General features: G+C 60.8%; 1 protein-coding gene across 3 annotated transcripts in view; it reads right to left on the bottom strand.

The window, feature by feature from the left end:
- The window catches only part of ESPN (espin), a 30,676-nt gene extending 10,845 nt beyond the window's left edge, over nt 1-19,831 (bottom strand). For all 3 annotated transcript variants that reach the window (XM_026519956.4, XM_044391449.3, XM_044391450.3), the window contains exons 1-7: nt 19,538-19,831; nt 16,100-16,293; nt 6,442-6,628; nt 6,118-6,300; nt 5,837-5,968; nt 2,992-3,193; nt 1,810-2,081 (exon numbers count right to left, since the gene is read on the bottom strand). In XM_026519956.4, coding sequence (XP_026375741.1) covers nt 1,810-2,081; nt 2,992-3,193; nt 5,837-5,968; nt 6,118-6,300; nt 6,442-6,628; nt 16,100-16,293; nt 19,538-19,831 — 1,464 coding nt within the window. The remainder of the gene's footprint in view (nt 1-1,809; nt 2,082-2,991; nt 3,194-5,836; nt 5,969-6,117; nt 6,301-6,441; nt 6,629-16,099; nt 16,294-19,537) is intronic.
- Between the last annotated feature and the right edge of the window lie 1,207 nt (nt 19,832-21,038).

The raw sequence follows: 21,038 nt of genomic DNA, 5'->3' as shown, positions 1-21,038 counted from the left end.
CATCCTCCTCCCCCATCTGGTCCCTTCCAAACCCCGTGGACAGAATGCGGTCCTGACCACGAGCAGCGGAGCCCCCCCCCCCATATTTGGTACCCCTGGGTTCCGGGTCACGCCCCCGCCCTTCCTCTCCCGCATCTGGAAACCATCGACATCCGCGTAAGCGACACCGACACCCGCGCCTAAGCCTCGGGTTTCAGGGGCGGCAAGGCGGGCTCAGATGACAGCGCGGTGGCCCGCCCCGTCGCAGCTGCCCCCCGCTAAGCCCAGCCCAGGAAAAAGGACATGGGGTGGCAGGGCCAAAGGCCGAGTCAGCGCGCGGGGGCTGTCCCCTGCTCCATCCCCCGCCCATGCGTCCCCGCGGTGGCCCCGGACCTCCACGCCCCACCCGAACCGGCTCTCGTTGCAGGAAACCCTACACCACAGGATTTGTTTTCTGGGCCAGTCCGCCCCCTCGGCGCCCCCTACAGCCCCAATGCGCGGTGCCACGACCCTGCTCTGGATGCGGTCAGACAACAGCCAGGCCCAGGGGGCGGAGGCGGGGGGCGCGAGGCGCAGCCGGCACACAAAGGGCCCTTTGTGGAGCTGCCGGTCGCCTGCGGTCCTGCACGCACACACCGGGTGGGGGCCCGGGACCTCGAAATCCTGGTGCTCAGGGGAGTGGAGGGGGCACAGCCTGGGCCACCTCTCCTGTGGCTTGGGGCAGGGCTCACACAGCCGACGGCGGGGGGGGGGGGGGGGGGGAGTCGGCTGGTCCATGGCCCCCTGCAGTTCTCTCCTGGGCCCTCTCCACCTCATCGAGATGAAAGGAGACCCGACTGAGAGCTTGGTCCAGGATGGCAGTGAGGGCAGGGTGGAGTCGCTGTAGAGGTTGTCCTTCCCCTCCCCCACCCAGTGGCCTTGTGACCTGAGTCACCTGTGGGCAAATTGGTTACTCACCTTGCCTCTGGAGTGGCTTGCTTTGGGCTTGAGAGAGAACTAGAGGTCAGGGCTCCCACGGGACCCTGGGGGGGCCTCTACCCCATACTAGGCAACCTGTGCTCTCAGGTTGTCCCCCACTTCCCAGACCACCCAGGACCCCAGCCCAGGGGTTGGGGCTCCCTGCCCGGGACTCTCTCAGCTATCAGACAGTCCTCTTGCTCCAGAGCTTCAGCCAGGACCCCAGCGGCCCCGACATCCTGGGCACCTCCCATTCAATGTGCCCTCACTGAACACTCCCCCATGGCTCCCATCTCAGGACTGGCCCTTCCACCACCCTAGGCACTCCAAGTCCCAAACTGGAAAGCCAAATTCAGTCTCAGCCCTCCCTAAGCCCCCTCTGAGTGCACAGTCGTGCTACTGCTCTCTCCCCCTACCTCCGCCCTCCCCGTGGCCCTTCACAGCCATGCCACCTGCATCTCCCCCCGGGAGGACACCCCCTTGGGAGCCATTCTCCACCTGAGCCTGGGGCTATGGGCATGTGTAGGGCTGGAGAGGCTGTTTGCACATATTCTCTGACAATTCTGTGACCACCCTGCCACTCTGTGCAAGACGTGTGGGAGGACCCAGCTCCCTGAGAGGTGCCGCTTTCTGATTTATGTTCCCTCACCCATCCCCAGCTCCTGAGAGGGGGGTGGCTTTGTCTTACTCATCTGCCTGTCCCCAGTGCCCAGACCTGGGTCCCCATGGGGCTGGCCAGGAGCTTCCGCTCTCGAATAGGCCACACTGGCCCAGGGCCCCCCACCCTGTGCCCGCGAGCCAGTCTCCTGGCCTCGGGTGGTGCCTATCCGCCCAGGCGCATAGGGAGGCAGGCAGGTGGGTGAAGTTCACTACCTCCTTCTTGAAGGCCTCCGTCTCCACGTGGCGGAGTTTGCTCTTGGTCTGTATGTAGATATCAGCTGCATGTGGCCCCACGGGGGGCTGGGGAGCTGGGTAGCCTGGTGGGGGTGGGGGCAGCTGGGTGCCTGGGGGTGGAGGTGGCGGAGGGAAGCTGGGTGGTGGTGGCAGTGGTGTGGTTCTCTCCGTCTTGCCCCGGGGCCGGCCCAGCTCCGGGCTCAGCATGTCCATGTAGTTTTGTATATCTGCAGCTCTTGAGCTGGGAAGCCCTGCGGAGGGAGCGAAGACTGGGTTTGGGAGTTTGCAGAGAGGCTGTCCCCCAGGACTGAGACCCTCTTCCACCCAGAAGCAACACACCAAGGGATGAGGTGGGCTTAGGGGTGCAGCTCGGCATGGCTCCGCTGTGGGCCCCAGCAGTGCATGGCCCCCCTCGCCCTGCCCTGCATGTGTTGGGGAAAGACAGTGCACTCAAGTTTGGGGGGAGGCCCCAGGGGGCTTTCAACGCCAGGGTATGCCAGTGGGGCACAGCCACCCGGAGGGTGAAGGGGCAGCTCCTCGGGTCACCTGGCGGCTTGAGGCAGCCATCACAGAGCGTGTGGCAGTGTGTGCATTTGTGTATGTTTTTGAGTACCCACACGTGTTTCTTTGTATTTACAAATGGGTTTGCATCCGTGTGCGGACATGGGCTGTGTCTGTGTGTGTTTGCATGTGTACGCACGTCTGGAGTGTGGAAATGGAGGCGGAGTGTCTGCTGTAGCACAGGTGTGGGCGTGCATCTGCACAGGGCTGGATGTGTGGTTGTGTGCTCCTGTCTGTATACTGTGCATACACGTGTACAAGGGTGCACGCTTGAGTGTGACCAGGTGTGTGTAAAGTCTGGTGAACACTGTGTGTGTGTGCGTGTGTGTGCGTGTGTGAGTGAGGATGATGAATCATTTGCGGGGTGCATGTGGGTTCTGTCTGAGGGAGAGTCCATGTGGACGTACAGGTGTGTTTGTGATGGGTACACACAAGCACAAGTGTCACCTGCCTCTCACCACAACCAGCAGTCCCTCCTGGTGACCTGGGCTGCCTCCAGCGTCAGCTGTGGGCAGAGCAGGCCAGAGGCTGGCCCTCACGGACCAGTGGCCAGTCCCAGTCTATGCTCCCTCCTCCCTCTTCCCAGCCCAGCCCACTCACGGCGTGGGGGGCGCTGCTCCTTGATGCTGGAGTGGCTGGAGGAGCAGGAGTCATAGTTGGAGAGGGTGCTGGTGGGCGAGCTGAGGTCAAAGTTCAGCGGCTGGACTGACATGGTGGTATTAGGTGAAGACATGCCGGAGTCAGGCTGCTTGGTCTCCAGCTCAGCAGACGGATCCCGGGACAGGACACGGTGCTCCACACTCTGAATGGGAGGGGAGGCAGTGGGGATGGCCTGACCCGAAGACCAGTGTGCTCCAGGCCAGGGTCCTGCTCAGCCATGTCCTTGCTGGGCGACCTAGGCCGAGCCGCTTCCCTTTCTGGGCTCCCTCCACATTCTGAGAATGTCTCTCAGGTTCTTCCCAGGGGAAGATTCACACCCAAGCCCGGCCCCCTGGCAGCGGGACCACAGGTTGCTGGGAAACTCCCACCCCAGCCACTCCTTGCTCAGGGGGGTTGAGAGACTGTCAGAAGAGAGGGCCCTGGTCTGGACCCCAAGGGGAAGACTGCCGTGGCACTAGCCTTCGCCCTTCTTCATCAGAGGAACTGGGCTCCAGTGTATCTGTGGGGAGGGGCTCAGGTGCCACAGCTGCTGGGGGCAGGGGAGGCATGCAGGGCCCCCACAACTTGCAGGAAAGACTAATTCCCCATGACCTGGCCAGCAGCCCTTATCTCTCCTTGCTCTACGGGGGCAAATCCCAACACCAGCCCAGCCTCTATCTCCTGATGGGGCCTTTGGAGAAAGGGTTGGGCCTGGGGTGGCCCCCTGAGTCTGGTTGGCAGCCCAAGCTCAGGCTGTAAGCCTGCTGTCCCCACCACTATCTGTGCCCCTGCCCACAGGCCTGACACTCCTGGCACGGGACCGGGCTGGGGTGGGGGGTCCTGCTTACGTTGCCCATGCTGGCCTTGTTGCCGGCAAGCCCGCTCGCTGGCTCCGTTGGCTGCCTCCTGCCCAAGCCTGCTCCTCCCTGCCCGGGGCCCCCTCCCTGCCCGAGAAGTGTCACAGGCCCCCCGGGAGTGGGAGGCAAGCCTAGCACCAGGTAACAGCTCAGCAGCCATGCTCATTGGCCCTGTAATTAGGGGCTCTGTGGGAGTGTTTGCCTTTTCTGGGCCAGCATCCTGCATGGTTTAGATCTGTCACTGCTGCAGCTGGGCCTGTCTGGGTGAGGGGACCAAGGGGGGGGCTAGACTCTGCTGCCTCTTCCATGAGCCAAGGGAAAGCACAGGGGCTGGGCTGGGTGGGGGTGGGCAGCTGAAAATGCTCTTTTTGTGGCGGACAGCAGTGGGCACTAGGGGTGCCAGCCAACCCCATGGATAACACAGGTTAGGGGCACAGGGTCTGCAGCCTGGAGTGTTGTCTTCAAATTTCACTTCTCCCACTTACTAGCTAAGTGACCTTGGGCAAGTCACTTATCCTTTCTGTACGTAAAGAGAGAGAGCATGCTGGGGTGCAGGGCGGGGCAGGGGGAAGGGCAGAGAGAGAGGGAGAATCTCAAGCAGGCTCCACGCCCAGTGCAGAGCCCGAGGAGGGGCTTGGTCTCACAACCCTGAGATCATGACGGGAGCTGAAATCAAGAGTCAGACGCTCAAACGACTGAGCCCCCCAGGCTCCACTGAGTTTATCTGTAAATGGGGATAGCAGTACTTCCTGCCTCCTTTTATACCCTGTGAGGGTATAAAAAAGATTTAAAAAATTAGTGAAGTGCCAGGGTGTGGTAGCCAGTAAATGCCATACGCGCCAACTATTGGTACTGACTTCCAGTGGAGACCGAGATTCTACCTATAAAGCACGGGGCAGGGTACCTGCCGGGGTAGGAGTTCATGTGATCATGTTTGTGGCAACTGTAGCTGCTGGTAAGAGGGCCGTGAGGGGCTGGGGTGACCCCCCCCCTCAAAACAGAATCATACACTCTTTCAGTGGGAAAGAACTACCTCTGGTTCAGAAACGCCCTGTACCATCCAGTTGGCGTACCTAGCTGACAGGGTACTCACTCTCTGTCGGACCATCACTCTCTCTGGGTGGCCTTTGGGGGGAAAATTCTTCCTCCAGTACAGCTGCAGTCTCTGACCCCCTGGGCCTTGCTGTGCTCTGGAGCACCCAGAACCGGGGTGCCCACCCCCCCCCATGCTTGCGGACAGTGCTATGGGCTGGAGGCCATCCCACCTTCTCCCCTCCAGGCCTCATTTCCCAGCCCCTCTTCCGGCCAGGCTGCACCCTAGAGCTGGTCCTCCTAGATGCACCTGTGAGACCGACCCTCCGTCCTCCCTCCTCCCCTAAAGCGGGCATTACATCAGATAAGTCAGGGCCCTGGACTTGGAGCCAAACACACCTGAGCTCAAGTCCCAGGAGGTGACTTCACTGCTGTGCAACCATAATAAAATCATTTAAAAAGCTAACACAGGTTTCCAGTTATGAAGTAGCCATGAAGTGAGCAAACATACAACGTAGCTGCGTGACCTTGGACGAGACCGGGGCAGTAACACCACCTGCCTCAGGGGTGGTGGAGACTTAAGTGAGCCACCAGTATGGGCTGTGGGCAGGTGAACGCACTTGACTATTACCATCGGTATGGAAGTGCCTTGTGGTTTCTCCACCTTCCTCCTTACCAGGAGGACGCCGCCCTCCTCCCTTTGACCCTTTTTCCTTCACCCCCTCTTTCCTCCATGGTCAGTGGTTCTGGGCTGAGAGAGGGTGATGGTCTAGGGCACTTCCTCATTGGGTGACCTCGGACAGGGGCTTCACGTCTCCGAAACTCAGCATCCTCCGTGGTAAAGGGGTAAGAACACCTACCTTCGGGGGAGGTGGGGATGGGGTGGGGGACAGATAACCAGGGGCTCGCGGTCGTACCATGTTCTCCACTGTCCGCAGGTAGCGGGTGCAGTGGCTGTGGCCGTTGTAGTCCGAGAGGTCGGCGGCCGTGAATCCGTCGCGGTCGCGGACGTCCAGCTCCGCGCCGTTCACTACCAGGATCTGGCAGCACTGCGAGGGGCCACGTACTGAGGACCCCGGCCGATGGCCCGGACCCCCGCGCCGGGGCAGGGCTGTGCTGAGAGCTCGGCGCCAGCAGAGGGCGCCCGTCCCACCCTACCCGCTCTGGCCCCGCCCACCCGCTCCGGCCCCGCCCCCACCTCCAGCTCCCCGTTTTCCGCGGCGTCGTGCAGCGGGGTCCCGCCCCACAGGTCGGCCGAGATCTCGCCGCCGTGCAGCAGGAGCCAGCTGAGCACTTTGGCGTGGCCGCGGCTCGCCGCGAAGTGCATGGCCGTGGCGCCGTCCTTGTCCTGCTCCGACAGGCTCACGTCGGTGCAGCTCACCTGGGCGGGAGGGGGCGCGGGAAAGAGGGGCGGGGGCTGGGCGCCAGCCCCTTCCAGGCTCCGCCCCCCGTCCGTGCAGGCCGCTTCGCGAACAGACCCCGCCCCTTCCCGAGCCCCGCCCCGCCCTGACCCCGAGCTCACCAGCCACACGATGACCGAGCTGTGGCCCATCTGCGCCGCGGCGTGCAGCGGGGTCATGCCGTCCTGGGCGCTCGCGTGCGGGTCCGCGCCGCATTCCTGCACCAGGTACTGCGTTACTTCCAGGTGGCCCTCCTGGCACGCCAGGTACAGGGGTGTGGCACCGTTCTTGGTTTGGGCATTCACTCCCCTGCGGAGACACAGCACCCACCGTGGGCTCTCAGCGCCCACCTCCCTCCAAAGCCTTTTTACTCCCCTCATGTTCTTTGGGGAGCTCTGGAGGGCTGGGAGAGTGGGAGAGTGGGTTGGAAAAGGTCTAGCCACCGGGTCCTGCTGTACCTGACTCCCTCTGGACTCTTAGTCCTATGCCAGCCTCCCTTGGGGGGTCCCCTTTGGCTCGGCCACCCCAAACCAGCAGCCTCCCTTCTCCAGTGCACATCTGACTGACCTAGTCCCTGTCTTCAGTAAATAGCCCAAGGTCTTTTCACCAAGGTCTACAAGGATGTGGAGATCTGGCCTCTTCTTACCTTTTTAGCCACATTAACCCATTGTCACTGTGAGTCCCCAAACCTTCTGTCTTACCTGTCTGTCTTTGATCAGGTCCCTTCTTGATCTGGAATGCCCTTCCCCCCTCCTCTCTAAGACTTAGTCCAGATCCCTCCTCCATGAGGCCTGCCCTGATTTCCCCAGGCAGAGCCGATCTTTCCTACCTCTGTGCCCCATACGGCCCTGGGCTCACTCCACAGACTGCCTGTCATACTTGATTGAACATAACTGATTTTGGCTTCTGTCTCCCCCAGGAGACTGAATTCCCAGAGGGCAGAGTAGTAAGGCTGCCAGATAAAACACAAGATGCCCAGTTAATTCTGAATTTCAGAGAAACAAGAAATCATTTTCTAGTATAAGTACATCCCAAACAAGGCATGGGACATACTTACACTAAAATATTATTTGTGGTTTATCTAAATTAAAATTCACCTGGATATCCTGTTGATAATCTGACAGCTCTACAGGCGGCCCCCATTCACAGAGCACTTCTGGTGTGCTGTGGTATTGATGGGCAGTTCTCACTGGATGCCCTAACTTAGTCCTATTGTCATTCCCATTTTGCAGAGCGGCATTTGAGGCTCGGGGGCTGTGACTTACTAAAGGTCACAGGACTGGTAAATGGCACTTGAGTGTACGCTTGTGATGCAGGGCCTGGTGCATGCAGTAGGCACGCAGGAAAGGCCATCCCTGTCTTTACTTCCGAGACTTTCCTGAGGTCCAGTTTGCAGCGGTGTCTGCCCCTCATCCCTGTTCCCTTACTACTCTCCCCTACCTGGGGAGCTGGGAATCAGCCCCATAAGGTGGAGTGCTGCTGGAAAACAGGGAAGTTGCCCCCCCCCTCCCCCCACTGATAGAGCCTCGGTTTTTCTGACTTCATAATGGGGTGGACAGCCCAGGGTGCAGTTACCATAGTTGGACACTAGGTGGAGCCACAATCTAGGCCCAGACACAGGAGCTGGCTAGGGCCGTCCACAGCAGGTCTCAGAAGCTCCGGTTTGGGGCTAAGTCCCACCATGCTGGATCTGCCCTCCGTGCCCCAGGAAGTGAGCCTCTTCACCTGACTAAACGTCTTCCCATCCATCTGCCTCCGGATCTACCCAGTGGTGACATTAGTCCCACACTCTCCACCAATGTCCACGCACACCCTCCCTCCCTCATCCAAGTGCAAGCCCAGCAGTCCATTAACATGGGCACTAGGCCACCCAGTCCTCCTCCATCTGCCCACTCACCCACCCTCTTGTCACCCCCGACGTGACTTGGTCCTTTCCCCTCACACATCCCTTGGACCCTCCTCCCTGCCCCTAAAACCTTGGTTCCTATCCACTTCCCTGACCCCTGCCCTCAGGCCACCTGCAGTCCTCACTGGGCACCTCCCTGCTCTCTCCTTACTCCTGACACGGGCACCCCTACCCCAGACACAGAGCTGCCATTTTTCTGGGCCTGATGTCAAGCACGACACTTCATGTATTTGGTGTGGAACAGGGACCATGCCTGGCTACCCTCTGTTTCCCCACCTGAGTTGGGGCAATGGTGCTCATGAGCCCACACCGCACCCGGTGACAGAGACCCACCCACACGCCTCTTCCCAGGAACACTCTGGCTTGCAGCCACCAGCCTCCACACCCCAGTGCCATCATGCCCCCCCCAGGCATTCACATACTGACATGACAGTAACAGCCTGCTTAATATTTCATGACCGACACCCAGTGGCCTGAATTATTCACCCTGTAACCAAGGCACAGCGAGTACTGGGGTCCTGGAGAGCAGAGGCTGAGGGGACCACCACCCAGGACCCGGTGAGGTCTCTCTGGGGAGGCCTAAGGCAACGTACGGAACTTGGGGCACCAGATCTGCCAGGAGCCCTGCCCCTCCTAGCACCCCTGCTTGGCAGGTGTCTGTGATCCTGGGGTGTCCAGCCAGCCTGGGAAGGTCTGAGAAGGTCCGAGAAGCTGGCACAGAGCAGGACCTGAGCAGGAGGGGGCAGTCATGACCACAACCTCTTGCCGGGCCCGTGGCTGCCACCCCCAGCCAGAGTCTCTGGGACAGAGGAAGCCCTCCATCAGTCCCGGCTCACCACCATTCCTGTTAGTATTTCAGTGTCTGCATTCTTGGAACCACAGCGTCCAGCCCGGGAGGCCCCAGCATAATGGCTCAGACAGATACACTGATGGGCCAGGGTGGGAAAGGGGGTCCAGGCCTTGTTACCCTCTTCTACTTTGGCCTGGAGGCAAGAAGGGCTGGGGCCCCCAAATGCTCCCTGGGGGGAAATTGTAAAACCATGGATGAGCACATGGAACAAAATCGATTAATTTAGATGGAGAGAGAGATGCGTTTATAATAGTGGTCATAATGATAATCGGTAACAGTGATAGCAGGTACTGTTTATTGAATGATTGATCTGTTTCGGGCGCTGTCATGAGCAGACGCACATGCTGTCTCTCTAGTCCTCTCAGGGACCTGGTGGGGTAGGTGCTGGCATTGTTCCCCTTTCCAGATGAGGAGACTGTGTGCAGAAGTCTCAGATCGCTTGATGACAGAGAGGCAGAGAAGGACCTGGGTCGAAGGAGGACCTGGGGCGTGAGCCCCTCCCAGCTGTGTCACAGTCTTGCCTCTTGTCTCTGTTCTCAAAGCCACCCTGGGAGTGGGGGCAGTAAGCGTCCATGAGACGTGCTTGGAGAGCCCTCGGCATGGGCCCGTCCCCTGGCATGAGCCTGGAGCCACTGTTATATTTTGGGACCCCTTCTCCCTGTGCCTCTGCAGGGGCACTGCAGGCCTGGGGTGTCCAGGCCCAACTAAGCACAAGTCAGGCCAGGCATTGCTTCCGCTGTGGAGACTCACCAAGAGGAGAGGGGCAGGGTCTGGGGGCACTTCTGGCCTCAGCATCCCACTGGCTCCAGCCCATCAAGTTCAGCCAAAGTGACACTAAGGGTGACCATTCCAGTCCCAGCCCCTGCCCTTGACCCTGGCCACCACTCACCACCCTGACTCTGTAGCTCACTGGGCAGGGCCCTAGTGAGTTCTTAACCTCCTGAGCCTCTGTTTCCATATACGGCAACTGGGCATCATAATTGTCTAGCATCTCCTTGCCTCTTACAAGAGAACAGAAGAGGAAGCTTTGGAAGGTTAGCACATTCCCTTGGAGGGAAGGCTGCTCTTTGCTTCCTGGTGCTGCAACCACATCCTGACCAGCCAGCCCCCTCACTGAGGCCTCAGCTGTCACTCCCCATGACCAAAGGCCAGGGGTTTCCCATTCTCATCTGATTTGGCCATTCCCTAACAGGTGCCTCTCCTGAACACCTGCTCCTCTTGGCTTCCTGGACCAGCCACTGACTCACCAGCCAAGCCTCCTAAACCTTCTTTGCTGGGCCCTGGCTTCCCCCGGACCTCCAAAGGTGGAGATGCCCCAGAGTCTCCTTTCTGAACATCCTCTCCCTGCTGGTGAGGTCATCTACTTCCCAGGGTCAAAGGCCACCTGCACCCAATGCTCTTCCTCTCTCCAGCTTGGACCTGGAGTCTACCTCCACCCACTGTCCATGTGTGCAATGCCCAGGCCTCTGGAACTTTATGTGCCTGGAGCGGATCTCTCGCCTTTCTCCCTCAAACCCTCCCCAGCGTGCCAACTCCATTCTGGTAAAGGACACCACACTACCTTCCCTTGAGGGTAGCCTAAGCCCAAACCCTAGGAGTCTTTGGAGACCCTCAACACTTGACCTCTTTATAGGTCTGCAATTCTCCAGCAACCATCACATAAATCATATTTTTCTTCCTCTCTGGGAAAAAGGTGACACGGATGAACTTCTAATAGTAAGAAAGTCACTGCATGGTGATATGAAACAAACATGGAATGCTTGCTGGAAATCTCCGTCCGAGAATGGTGCCAGCTTACTGCGGCCTTTGCCACAGGAGCAAGGAGTTACCTGCCCATGGAACCAGACTCTGGTCAAAGAGCAGCACTTCCAGTGGCCCTCCCCTTTGGCAATTATTTCTGCTCCAAGGAAGGTCAGCACAGAGGTGTTCCCACAAGGATTAGATCTCCTCATCGTGGGGTTAGGCTGTCCTGGATAAAAGTCATGGGTCCTTGGTGACTCTACCTCTCTTGTCCTCTAATGGTGCCTTCTGGCTTATTTGAAAAGATTCCAAATTAGGCCTGGCTCAGGGAAGAAATGCAGTCCTTACTTGAGGAATGTTCTAGAATAGTCAGCTTTATACCTAATCCACCTGCAAACCTGGACTATCTCTGGGAGCTTACCCTTCCCCGCAGCTCTCCCAGCCTTCCGGGCCTTCTTTCTGGTCCTCAGTGAAGCCATGCTTGATCCCGCCTCAGCGCCTGCCCCCGCTGGCTCTCCGCCTTCTAACGCTCCCAAGCCAGATTTGTGCAGGGCTGGCCCCTCTCTTTACCCAGGTCTCGGATGAGCTCCCACCTGCCCTAGGAGGCCTTCCTTGACTCCCTCAATTTAAAGAAAACCCCACTGGTTTCTACCAAGCTACCCCGTTGCGCTTTATGGCTCTTGTCACTGGAGTTGTCTTGTGCACCTATTTCGTTCATTCCAGGGACACATGTCACAAGGCTGCCGCAAGCCAGGACGGGGTAGAGAGGTGAAAGGAGCAGACCCCTGCCATCCCAGAGCCTGGTTCCACCGGGGCGCCAGCTGGCAAACCGACACACACACAAATAGGCCAGAACTTCTCTGAACACGGCCCATGCTCTCGCTCTGTCCCCTTGTTTGCCCTGGGAGCCTCCCTGAAAGTTGGCTCCGAGAAGCTAGGAGGGCTCACTACCTCCCAAGTACCAGTGGCCTGCCCAGTTGCTAGTTGTTGAGTGAGTAACTGTGGGGGTGGGTGAGATGGGCAGCGAGACCAGGAGCTCCGTGCTGTCTCCTCACACATGGCCTCAGCTGGTCCATTTGCCAGATGGGCCAGGGAGGCCCAGCAGGGAGCTCCATCTGAGATCACCCGCAGTGAGCTCCACGCAGGCTGGACAAGTCCCAGGGCTTCCAGACTCTTCGTTCATTAAACAACACTTACAGTGGGTCCAGCACTGGGCGACAGACGAGGTCTGCTCTCCTTAGTCGGGAGACACGGTAGGGGAAGTCCCCAGGAGGCACAGAGTGCAATGCCAGGTGGTGATAAGGATGGGGGGGGATAAGGCAGGGTGAGGAAGAGCTGGAGGGTGTGTGTGCAGCCGGGCAAGTTTCAATCTGAAGGAGGCTCTGGGCAGGACTTACTGAGAAGGGAAGGTACAGCAGAGCCTCCAGGGAAGGGAGAGAGCAGCTGATGGGCTCTCCCCGGGGAGAGTTCCAGGCAGTGGGAGGTTGGAGGGTGCCAGCCAATGGGAGGAGCTGCAAGGAGACTCCGGAGGCGGAATGGAGAGGGGAGGGGGAGCCGGGCAGGTGAGGTGTGGGGGCGTGGGGGTGGGGCAGAGGGAGGAGGGCCCTGGGCCATTAGAAGGAAATGGCCTCCCCTATCAGTGAACAGGGACCCTGTAGGCAGTCCAGGGGCCTGACTTGCCTTCTCAAAGGTGGGCAGAGCCCAATGGGAAGAGGGCCAGGGCCAGGGGAGACCTGAGAGATTAGGGACTGGAGCAGGAGTGGGAGACAGGCCTGGAGAGGGGGTATGGTTTGATCAAGGCCACACGGGGGGACCTGGGGGACCTCAGCTGCTCAGTCAGCCTCTCTGAGGCACCGATTCTCTCTCGGTCAGCACTGTGCAGCAGGGACATCTGTCTGGCTCACTGATGTATCCCTGGCCCTTAGAATATTGCCTGGCGCAGAGCAGATGCTCCATAAACATTAGTTGAATAAATCAGTCTGTAACCTGGGCTGCTGTAACCCCAGCTACTGCCCAGGCTGCTTATAAGGCTCAGAGGACCGGGTGGTGCTAGGCACTTAGTAAGCACTCGGCAGGTAGGAGCTCATCCGAGTTTATCCTGACTGCTGGCCAGGGCACTTTCCAATCTCTGTCCCCAAGCCGGGCAGGCCTCAGGCAAGGAGATACTTGCAGAGAGGTGCAGTTGATACAAATCTTCAGGCAGCCTGATTTTCCGGTTTGCTAGGAATGGCAGAGCACAGGGACCCCCGAGGAAGGAAGAGCCTGGAGGCCCTCCACCATTCTCCCCAGCCTCGAAGCTCAAGCCCAGGGGTCTAGACTGAGCCTGGGGCTCCCCTCCAGCTGCACAGACCCTGGGTGAGCACATGGTTGAGGCCAAGCAAGCGTGAGGCAGTGCCTGGGCCCTGGCACCCTGCTGGCAAGGTGGTAAGGAGCTCTGAGGCTACCTGCTCCTCGCCCCTTCTCTGTCTGCCCTGCCTGGAGGTCTGGATACCTGCGTCCCCTCCACCAACCACTGGTGCTCCTGGCCAGGAGGGCCGACCCCCCTGACTCCATCTCCCTGAGACCCAGGGTCTGAAACAGCCCCAGTCCAGTTCCTGCTAGCCTCTGTGCCGCCCGCTTAGGGCCCTCCTTCTGTGCAGGGAGGATCCCCATGGGGCAACAGCCCCAGAGGTCACTGTGGCAGCTCCTCCACCTCTGGAAGGATTTGCCCTACGGGTTGGGATCGACTGGACGAGGGGTAGGTGGGTGCAGGGTGTTCCTGCAATCTCAAGGCTTTTCTAACACCCCAGGGTGCAGCCTGGCTTGAGCAAGCCCCCCCTCCTGTGATGCAGTCCAGCCCTCCTGCCCCTCTGCAGCTTGTCATTGCCACAGCCCACTGCGGCCCACAGCCTCCCTGGGCGGCATCGAGTTTCTCACTGGTAGGTCCCGGAGCTCTTCCTCCCTCACCGACCGACCGCCAGGAGAGCTGAACCCTTGTGAATAATTCACCACGCTTCACAACAGGTCTGGGAGGCTCGCAGCCTCCATAGCCAGGCTGCCTGGGTCCCGGGATTGAGCCCTGTGGCCTGCGGCAGCCTGAGCCTCTGCCCTGTCTCCATGTGCAGCCTTGGAGAGCAGGCGCGTCTACCCCTGAGATAGGAGGCTATGTGGGCATGGGCCTCCAGCTTCCAGCGGGCCCCGCCCCAGTTCCCGGCCACCCCCTCCTGCCTGAGCCCAGCCTGGCAACCTCACAAAAGCACCTTCTTATCAGCCAGGTCACACGCTGCAGCGGGAATGGGCCCGTCTTCTCACCACCTCTGTGAGATTCATAGGGGCTCATCGGCCCAGGCCATCTGGCCTCAGAGTTGGCACCAGGGCCCAATCACTGCCAGCACCTGGCATGGCCTGGGAGGGGTCAGGGTCCCCAAGACCCTGAGGCCAAGAGGGTGTTCCACAGCACTAGCTCATCCTAGGCCCCAGGCTTTTGGGTGAGGAGGGGTTCAGGGGCAGCCTGGGGCTTCGCCCCTCCCCCTCCTGCCCGAGTTCCTCATCGGCATTTCTAGGGGCGGGCTTGGAGCCCTCTCTCAGTTTACACCATTTGGGCTAAGTTGGCATTGCTGTTAGCCTGGCATTTGGGGGCCCGTTATGTGTGATGGGGAGGCTTATGGGTGCAGAAGGGTGACTACAGCCCATTCTTCCCCTCTCAGGACCTCGGTGTCCTCTGTGTGAAGTGAGGGGGTGGGACAGGAGCATTAGAGTCCCCACAGTGGGGCTGCAGGCCTGTCTCAGGGGCGGCTACCTGGCCTCAACCTGGAGGGTCTGAGTCGGGAATCTGGGACCAAGCCTGCTGGTGGTGCTGATAGGGCCGGGTCATGAGCCTGCATCTCGGGGGACCTCCTACTCTAAATCACCGCCTTTGAAGTGACCCAAACCCTGGCTTGTACAGAGCAAAGAACTTGGCCAAAGTGCCACCAAGTGGCCTCTGTGGGGATGGCCTGGGAGGCACACCTGCGGGCTCCCACTAACCAAACAGGGAGTTCCCTGCCCAGCAAGATGACAGCAGCCTGGCCTGGGGGCTCTCAGGACTGCCCTCCGTCACCCCTGTGTGCCTGCGCCCCAGAGGCTGCCGGCTGCAGCCACCCTGCCACAAGGCCGTGGGGCCAGGCTGGCCTCCTGCCTGCTCCCTGGGAGCCCGTGCCCAGCAGGCTCCTGCAGGCAGGCGTGGAGCCAGAGGTGAGGACTGACCCCCTTACCTTGTGGCTGCTCTCCTCCAGAGGCTCGGTCTTCTGTCACCACTTAATTTGGACTGACAAAGGTCACTGGTCAGAGCCCCCGTTTGTCAGGTCCCTGGGGCCACTATGGTCCCACTCCCTTAGAGACTCCCCCAGGACCCCTGCTTCCTCTCAGGTGCACCTAAGACCTGGCTCCCTCCCTCCCCCAGAACTCCCCAGGACTTCCCTGCACTGCACTGAGCCCCAATCTTCCCCTCCCCCCATGCTCCCACCCCACCCTGGGGAGATCCCAGCCCCCCTGCTTTCTCAGACCTGCCACTCAGGCTGAGGACCCTGGGAGGCTTGGGGGCCCTACCTCCCCTGCTAGTGGGAGTGGGCTGAGGGGCCACCAGAAATGACAAGTTGTTCTCTGGATGGCCCACTCAGAGGGCTGCGGGCCTAGGAGGTGGGGTGGGGGTCTGGGCAGGCGGGCAGGCCTTTACTGCTCCTCCTCTGTCTTGACCAAAGGTTTAGGAAATTCTCCCGTATCTTCACTCTTACCCCCCCACACACATTTAAAGATTTGTATTTATCTATTTACTTGAAAGAAAGAGAACACGAGCAGGGTGAGGGGGTGAGGGGCAGAGGGAGAAGCAGGGTCTCCACTGAGCAGGGAGCCCGATGTGGCTCTGGGATCATGACCTGAGCCAAGGCAGACGCTTCACGGACTGAGCCACCCAGGCGCCCCACTCCTACCCTCATTTAGAATCGTCCTGCAAGTTGGCACAGGCCAGAGCTCAAGAGAGCCGCCTGCTGCAGGCTTAGCTTCCTGGAGAGGAGCGGGTGGTCTTGGCCCGCTTGCCCAGCCTCCAGGTGCAGCTGCGTGCTGTGCACGGGAGCAGCGGCTTGCAAAGCTCTGGGGCGAGCGGCCGTGGGCAGCCTTCCAGGAAGGCAACGGTTTCAGCGGGTCCTCTGGCCGCGGGGATGGCCCAGCAGCAGAAAGTCGCCCGCAATGCTGGGGGGGCAGATTTCAGGCATTCCCCAGAGCCCGGGCCTGCACCACCCAGAAGACAGGTGAAGAGGGGTGTCCTTACTGTGGATGGTGCCCCATGAGAAGCCTCAGGGAGGGGAAGTCTCCTTTGGCGGCGGCATAGTGGACGGGCAGAGCTCCTGTTTCCGTGGTCACGGTGGGATCCCCACCGCCATGACGCAGCAGCCAGTCCACCACCTCAGGGTGGCCGAAGCGGGCAGCCAGGTGCAGGACTGTGGCACCAGAATTGTCTTTGTCCTGTGGGAGGAGAGCCCATTAGTCCTGAGGCCTTGTCCTTCTTGCATCCCACCAGCCATGGGGTGTTCTGTCCTTGGACCCCTAACTGACCCTCTTTGAACCACATCCATGCCACCCGTGCTGGGCTTCCTGAGGCCAGCAGGTCATGACTGTGAGCAGCTCACATACAGCGGGCTTTCGGGGCGTGGCATGCTTGGCCTCCCTGCATACAGTAGGCTTTCAGGACGTGGCATGCTTGGCCTCCCTGCATACAGTAGGCTTTCAGGACGTGGCATGCTTGGCCTCCCTGCATACAGCGGGCTTTCAGGACGTGGCATGCTTGGCCTCCCTGCATACAGTAGGCTTTCAGGACGTGGCATGCTTGGCCTCCCTGCATACAGCGGGCTTTCAGGACGTGGCATGCTTGGCCTCCCTGCATACAGCGGGCTTTCAGGACGTGGCATGCTTGGCCTCCCTGCATACAGCGGGCTTTCGGGACGTGGCATGCTTGGCCTCCCTGCATACAGCGGGCTTTCGGGACGTGCATGCTTGGCCTCCCTGCATACAGCGGGCTTTCAGGACGTGGCATGCTTGGCCTCCCTGCAGGGGCAATTGTCACCCAGATGATCAGGGAACCCCCGAAGGAGTGAGCAAGGGTAGAAGGGGCAGGAAGGCTGGGCTGTTGTGGCCATACCCAGATAACATCAGGACTGCAGGGGGCACCCCCTGCATCTAACCTTTGGCCCCTTCCTCTCCCTCTTTCCCTCCCCAGGTGTCACGGGAAAAGAGGTCTCCAGGTTGGTGGGCTTCCAATAACCCAACATCAGTGCGGGGAATGGTCCCTGCCCGGGCCCCAGCAGACTCCCTGCTCCTGGCCCAGGAAACAGGCTGTGTTCTCGCTCTGCGGAGGAGGAAGCTTCTGGGTACTGCTGGCAGGGCCTGGACAGTCAGCCAACCGTGGTAGGTGTAGGCTAGAGGCAGCCCCTAGGAGAGGCTTGGGCTAGACCCCTTCCCAGGCTCCCCAGAGGACTGGGCCCAGAAGTACCAAATACGTCATCCATGACCATTCAGGTGTGTGTGTCTGTTGCAGGAGGGGGCTGGCAGGAGCCGTGTACATTACCTGGGCAAGGAGGGGAATCACAGAGAACCCATGAGTCTGGACTCAAAGGCTGGAAGGTATGTGTGAGTGGGTACTAGTTCGGGAACACCACGAGCTCCCAGAGCCTAGCAGATGGGATCATGGAGAGGTGGGCAGGGGCACAGGGAAGGGGATTGGGCAGCAGTGGGGGGCAGGCATGGTTTACTAGGATCAGGGAAGGGAAGCCCCTCTGCCCAGAGAGAGGCACTGTGGGGACAGGGGTGGCCAAGGCAGCCTGAGGAAGGTGGATCTCAGAGGCTCTGGAGAGAGGAAAAGAGGAGACAGAGGAGACAGGGGCCTGGGGCCACAACCAGTAAGTCGTCAGTCAGGCTATGGGGGTGGCTGTGGGGCTAGGAAGGAGGCAACCAGAAGGTGAGGCAGGGCGAGCCGCACACAGGTAGCCGAGGACAACACTGGGACTCCTCTGGGTGCTGGAACACCCAGTCTATTCCCCTGAGCCCAGACATCTGCAGAAGGGGGGCAATAAGGAGAGGACCCAGGCTTTGTGCTCTGAACTGCCCCCAAGGCTCCAACAGCTGTGTAGGCCCCAGGAGCCTCACATGCTGTGGCCCGCACCTTAAAGCTGCTTATCTCTGGGCTGAGCAGGCCGGGGATCGAGGTCATCCTCCCCACATACACACTTCCGCCCCCAGCACCAGAGCTTGCTGGGGCTCGAGGGAGGGAGTCTTGATAAGCTGGGCACAAGGCCACTTGTTCTCCCACCTCCTCCTCAGTGGCCAGGGAGGCTTCCGGCCAGGCTGGACATTGGGCTCAGGGAGGCGTGCCACCTCCCAAATGAGTGGGCCTGGACCATGTGCCAGGAAGTCCTGATAACAGAGCCGGCCAGGAGATAAGGCATCCGTCATCTCCCAGGAAGCGTCCGAAGGGAGACCTTGCCATCCTAAGGGCGAAGTGGGGGGATAGGGTCTGGACATCCTTAGGGTACAACCGGCCAGCTCAGAGTCACCCCCGCCTCCTCTCCTCCATCCAGTTAGCCCAGTGGTCTTGCTAAGTGGAAAATCAGATCCGGTTCCTTCCTCCAGTGGCTTTTCCCCACAACTAGGATATCATCCAAATTCCTAACCCCAGCCTATGGCGGCTTCTCACCCCTCCCCCCACCCCATCGTGCCTTCCTCCTTGCCAATGCTCCCGCAGGACAAGAATGTGTACGCCTCAGGGCTTTGCACTTCTTGTTCCCCCGTGCTCAGAACTCTCTGATCAGCACCTGGCCCACCTCCTTCTCATCTTCCAGGACTCCCCTCAGAGGTCACTCACCCCTCGCCACCTCGCCCAAGCAACTAGCTCCCTGACAGCCCCTCACCACAAGGCCCGCAACACCTGATGGTACCCAGGGTTGCTGCCCATTGCCCCCACGGGCTGGCAGCTCCGGGAGATCAGGCCTGAATCCCCAGGCCTAGCACCTGCTGGATGCCCTATTGCCAGCAGGAGCCAGCAGGAGAGCCCCCCCACCTCCCCCAGCTCAGGAGGGACCAGGTTTATATCAGCCTGGGGGCCACTGAGCGAGACCAGATGGGGTCCAAGGGTAGGAAGACTCAGGCCGGGCTGGAGAAGCAACTCACAGCTGGAAAGCAGGAAGGTGCTGATGTCCCAGGGTCAGCTAAGGGCCCAGGGAGGCCCCATTTACCACGCCCATCACCCCTGCCCCATGTCCTGGCCTTGTGGACACCTGCATCTGGGCCTGGGGTGGGCTGTAGGACTTTGCCCACCCCTCTTCCGGACCTGATCCCAGAAGACCTGGGCTTCTGATTCTGTGACCCGCCCACTCTCCAGGACGCCCCTGGATCAGTGCTTTGCTTCCGCGCCCCCGCGCCCCCCCCCCGCCCCGCCCCGTCCTGGCTTAAATAATCGTGCAGGTAAGCCCAATTCCCTATGGCTCCCCATTACCCAGTGCCCCTGTCGACCGTGGCCCCGGCTTACCAGGGCGCCTTCCCCAGGCACTCTCGACCTGGGGAACCCACCCCACCCCAAGCCCTCGGGAAGGAGCTGAAAAGCAAGTTCAGTCGGGAGGTACCCCATCTCACCCACCCTGGAACCACCCGGGCTCTAGGCCAGAGCTCTCCCCTGGGGAGGAAGCCGCAGGGCGCCCAGTGAGCGGCGCAGACCCACCTGCACTCCGCAGCCGCCCTGCGAGAGCAGCCACTGCAGGCATGAGAGGTGGCCAGTGGCGGCGGCGTCGTGGGCCGGAGTGGCGCCGTTGCGCGCGCGGGCCGCGGCTGGCAGGGAGGCCTCCTCCACCAGAAAGCGCAGACAGTGCAGCTTGCCGGCACGGGCAGCGTGGTGCACCGGCAGCGCGTCCAGCGGGTCCCGCAGCGAGAGCTTCAGCAGGCCAGCGGCGTGCAGGGACTTCAGCACGTCCAGGTCGCCCTGCCGCGCCGCTTGCAGCGCCCGCTCCAGGGCCATGGTGCCGCCCGCGGCGCCGTGACCCGCTCAGCGCGTTCCCCCGGGAGCCATGCACCTGTCCTGGGGCAGCGGGAGAGCCCGCGGCGCGGCCGTCGGATCCCTGCGGCTCGGGGAGGCGGAGCGGGTGCCTGCCCGGTCTCTGCCCCGCACCGCCTCGCCTGCTCCGCTCCGCCTCCGCCGCGCTCTGGGCATGGGGGCCCCCAGCGGGCTACCGGCTTAAGCCTGGGGCCCGCCCCCCGCTCCGCCTCAGCCCCGCCCCCACCGCGCCGCTCCGCGGGTTGGGTGGCCGGCCGGGGGCCGGACTTCGGCGACAACGGCAATTGCGCCTAGGGACTTCTCTCCTGATTTAGCTCACGTGTAAATAGAGACCGCGAAGGGAGGCCAGACGGTTCGAATTTGAGAGCCGTCCAGGCGCTGGAGAGCGGAGCCCCCAAACGAATTAATTCATCAACCCAGTGTCCACTGCATGCTGTTCCAGGCGCTGGGGACACAAGCCAGCAATTACTGCCATTCCCGAGAGTGACGAGTGTCACCAGAACAGGAATATGGGGTTAGAGAGGGAGCTGTAAGGACTAGGTGGGTGGTCGGGGAAAGGTCCATCTGAGAAGTGTGGCAGGCTGGGTTTTAAATGGTAAGAAGGGGCATTCCAGGCAGGCCAGACTGCAAGGGCAAAGATCCTGGGGCAGGAACAGGCAAACAAGTCCCTGAGGGGCTCTGGGTCTGTGCCAAAGTGCGTGCAACAGATGCTGGGCCCTCAGCCTTCTGGGGTTCTCCAGGCCCCAAGAACTGTCCTCAGCCTCCTGGAGGCAGGAGAAAGAGGAGGAAAAGGCAGGAATACCTGGGACACTCAGGTTTCTGGCTCCAGAGGCTGTGGGGCTCAGAGAGCACCCAGTGCCTCTGTTGAGGGGCGGGGGGAGTCAACGGTGAGCTTGAGGGCCTGGGCCTGGCAAATAGGGAGAAGGGAAAGTAGGAATGTGGGGAGATGTATCAGAGCAGTTACCCAGGGAGCAGGGCCAGGACCCTCCCCTGAGGGCTCAGGACTGTTCCAGGACAGCAGAGGGGTGGGAGAACACACAGGCACCAAACCAGCCTACCTGCATAGCCGGAAGCCTTTCATGGGAGCTGGAGGGAGGCACAGTCACTGGACAGGAGGAGGAGCTGCCAGAAGGGGGGGGGGCTGCGTGGCTGTGGGAGCACAGTCAGCACG

This window comes from Ursus arctos, unplaced genomic scaffold, assembly GCF_023065955.2.
Source record: "Ursus arctos isolate Adak ecotype North America unplaced genomic scaffold, UrsArc2.0 scaffold_32, whole genome shotgun sequence".
In the NCBI taxonomy this organism is placed as follows: domain Eukaryota; kingdom Metazoa; phylum Chordata; class Mammalia; order Carnivora; family Ursidae; genus Ursus; species Ursus arctos.
Note: the sequence above shows the minus strand (reverse complement) of the source record. Positions and strands in the feature narration are given on the sequence as shown.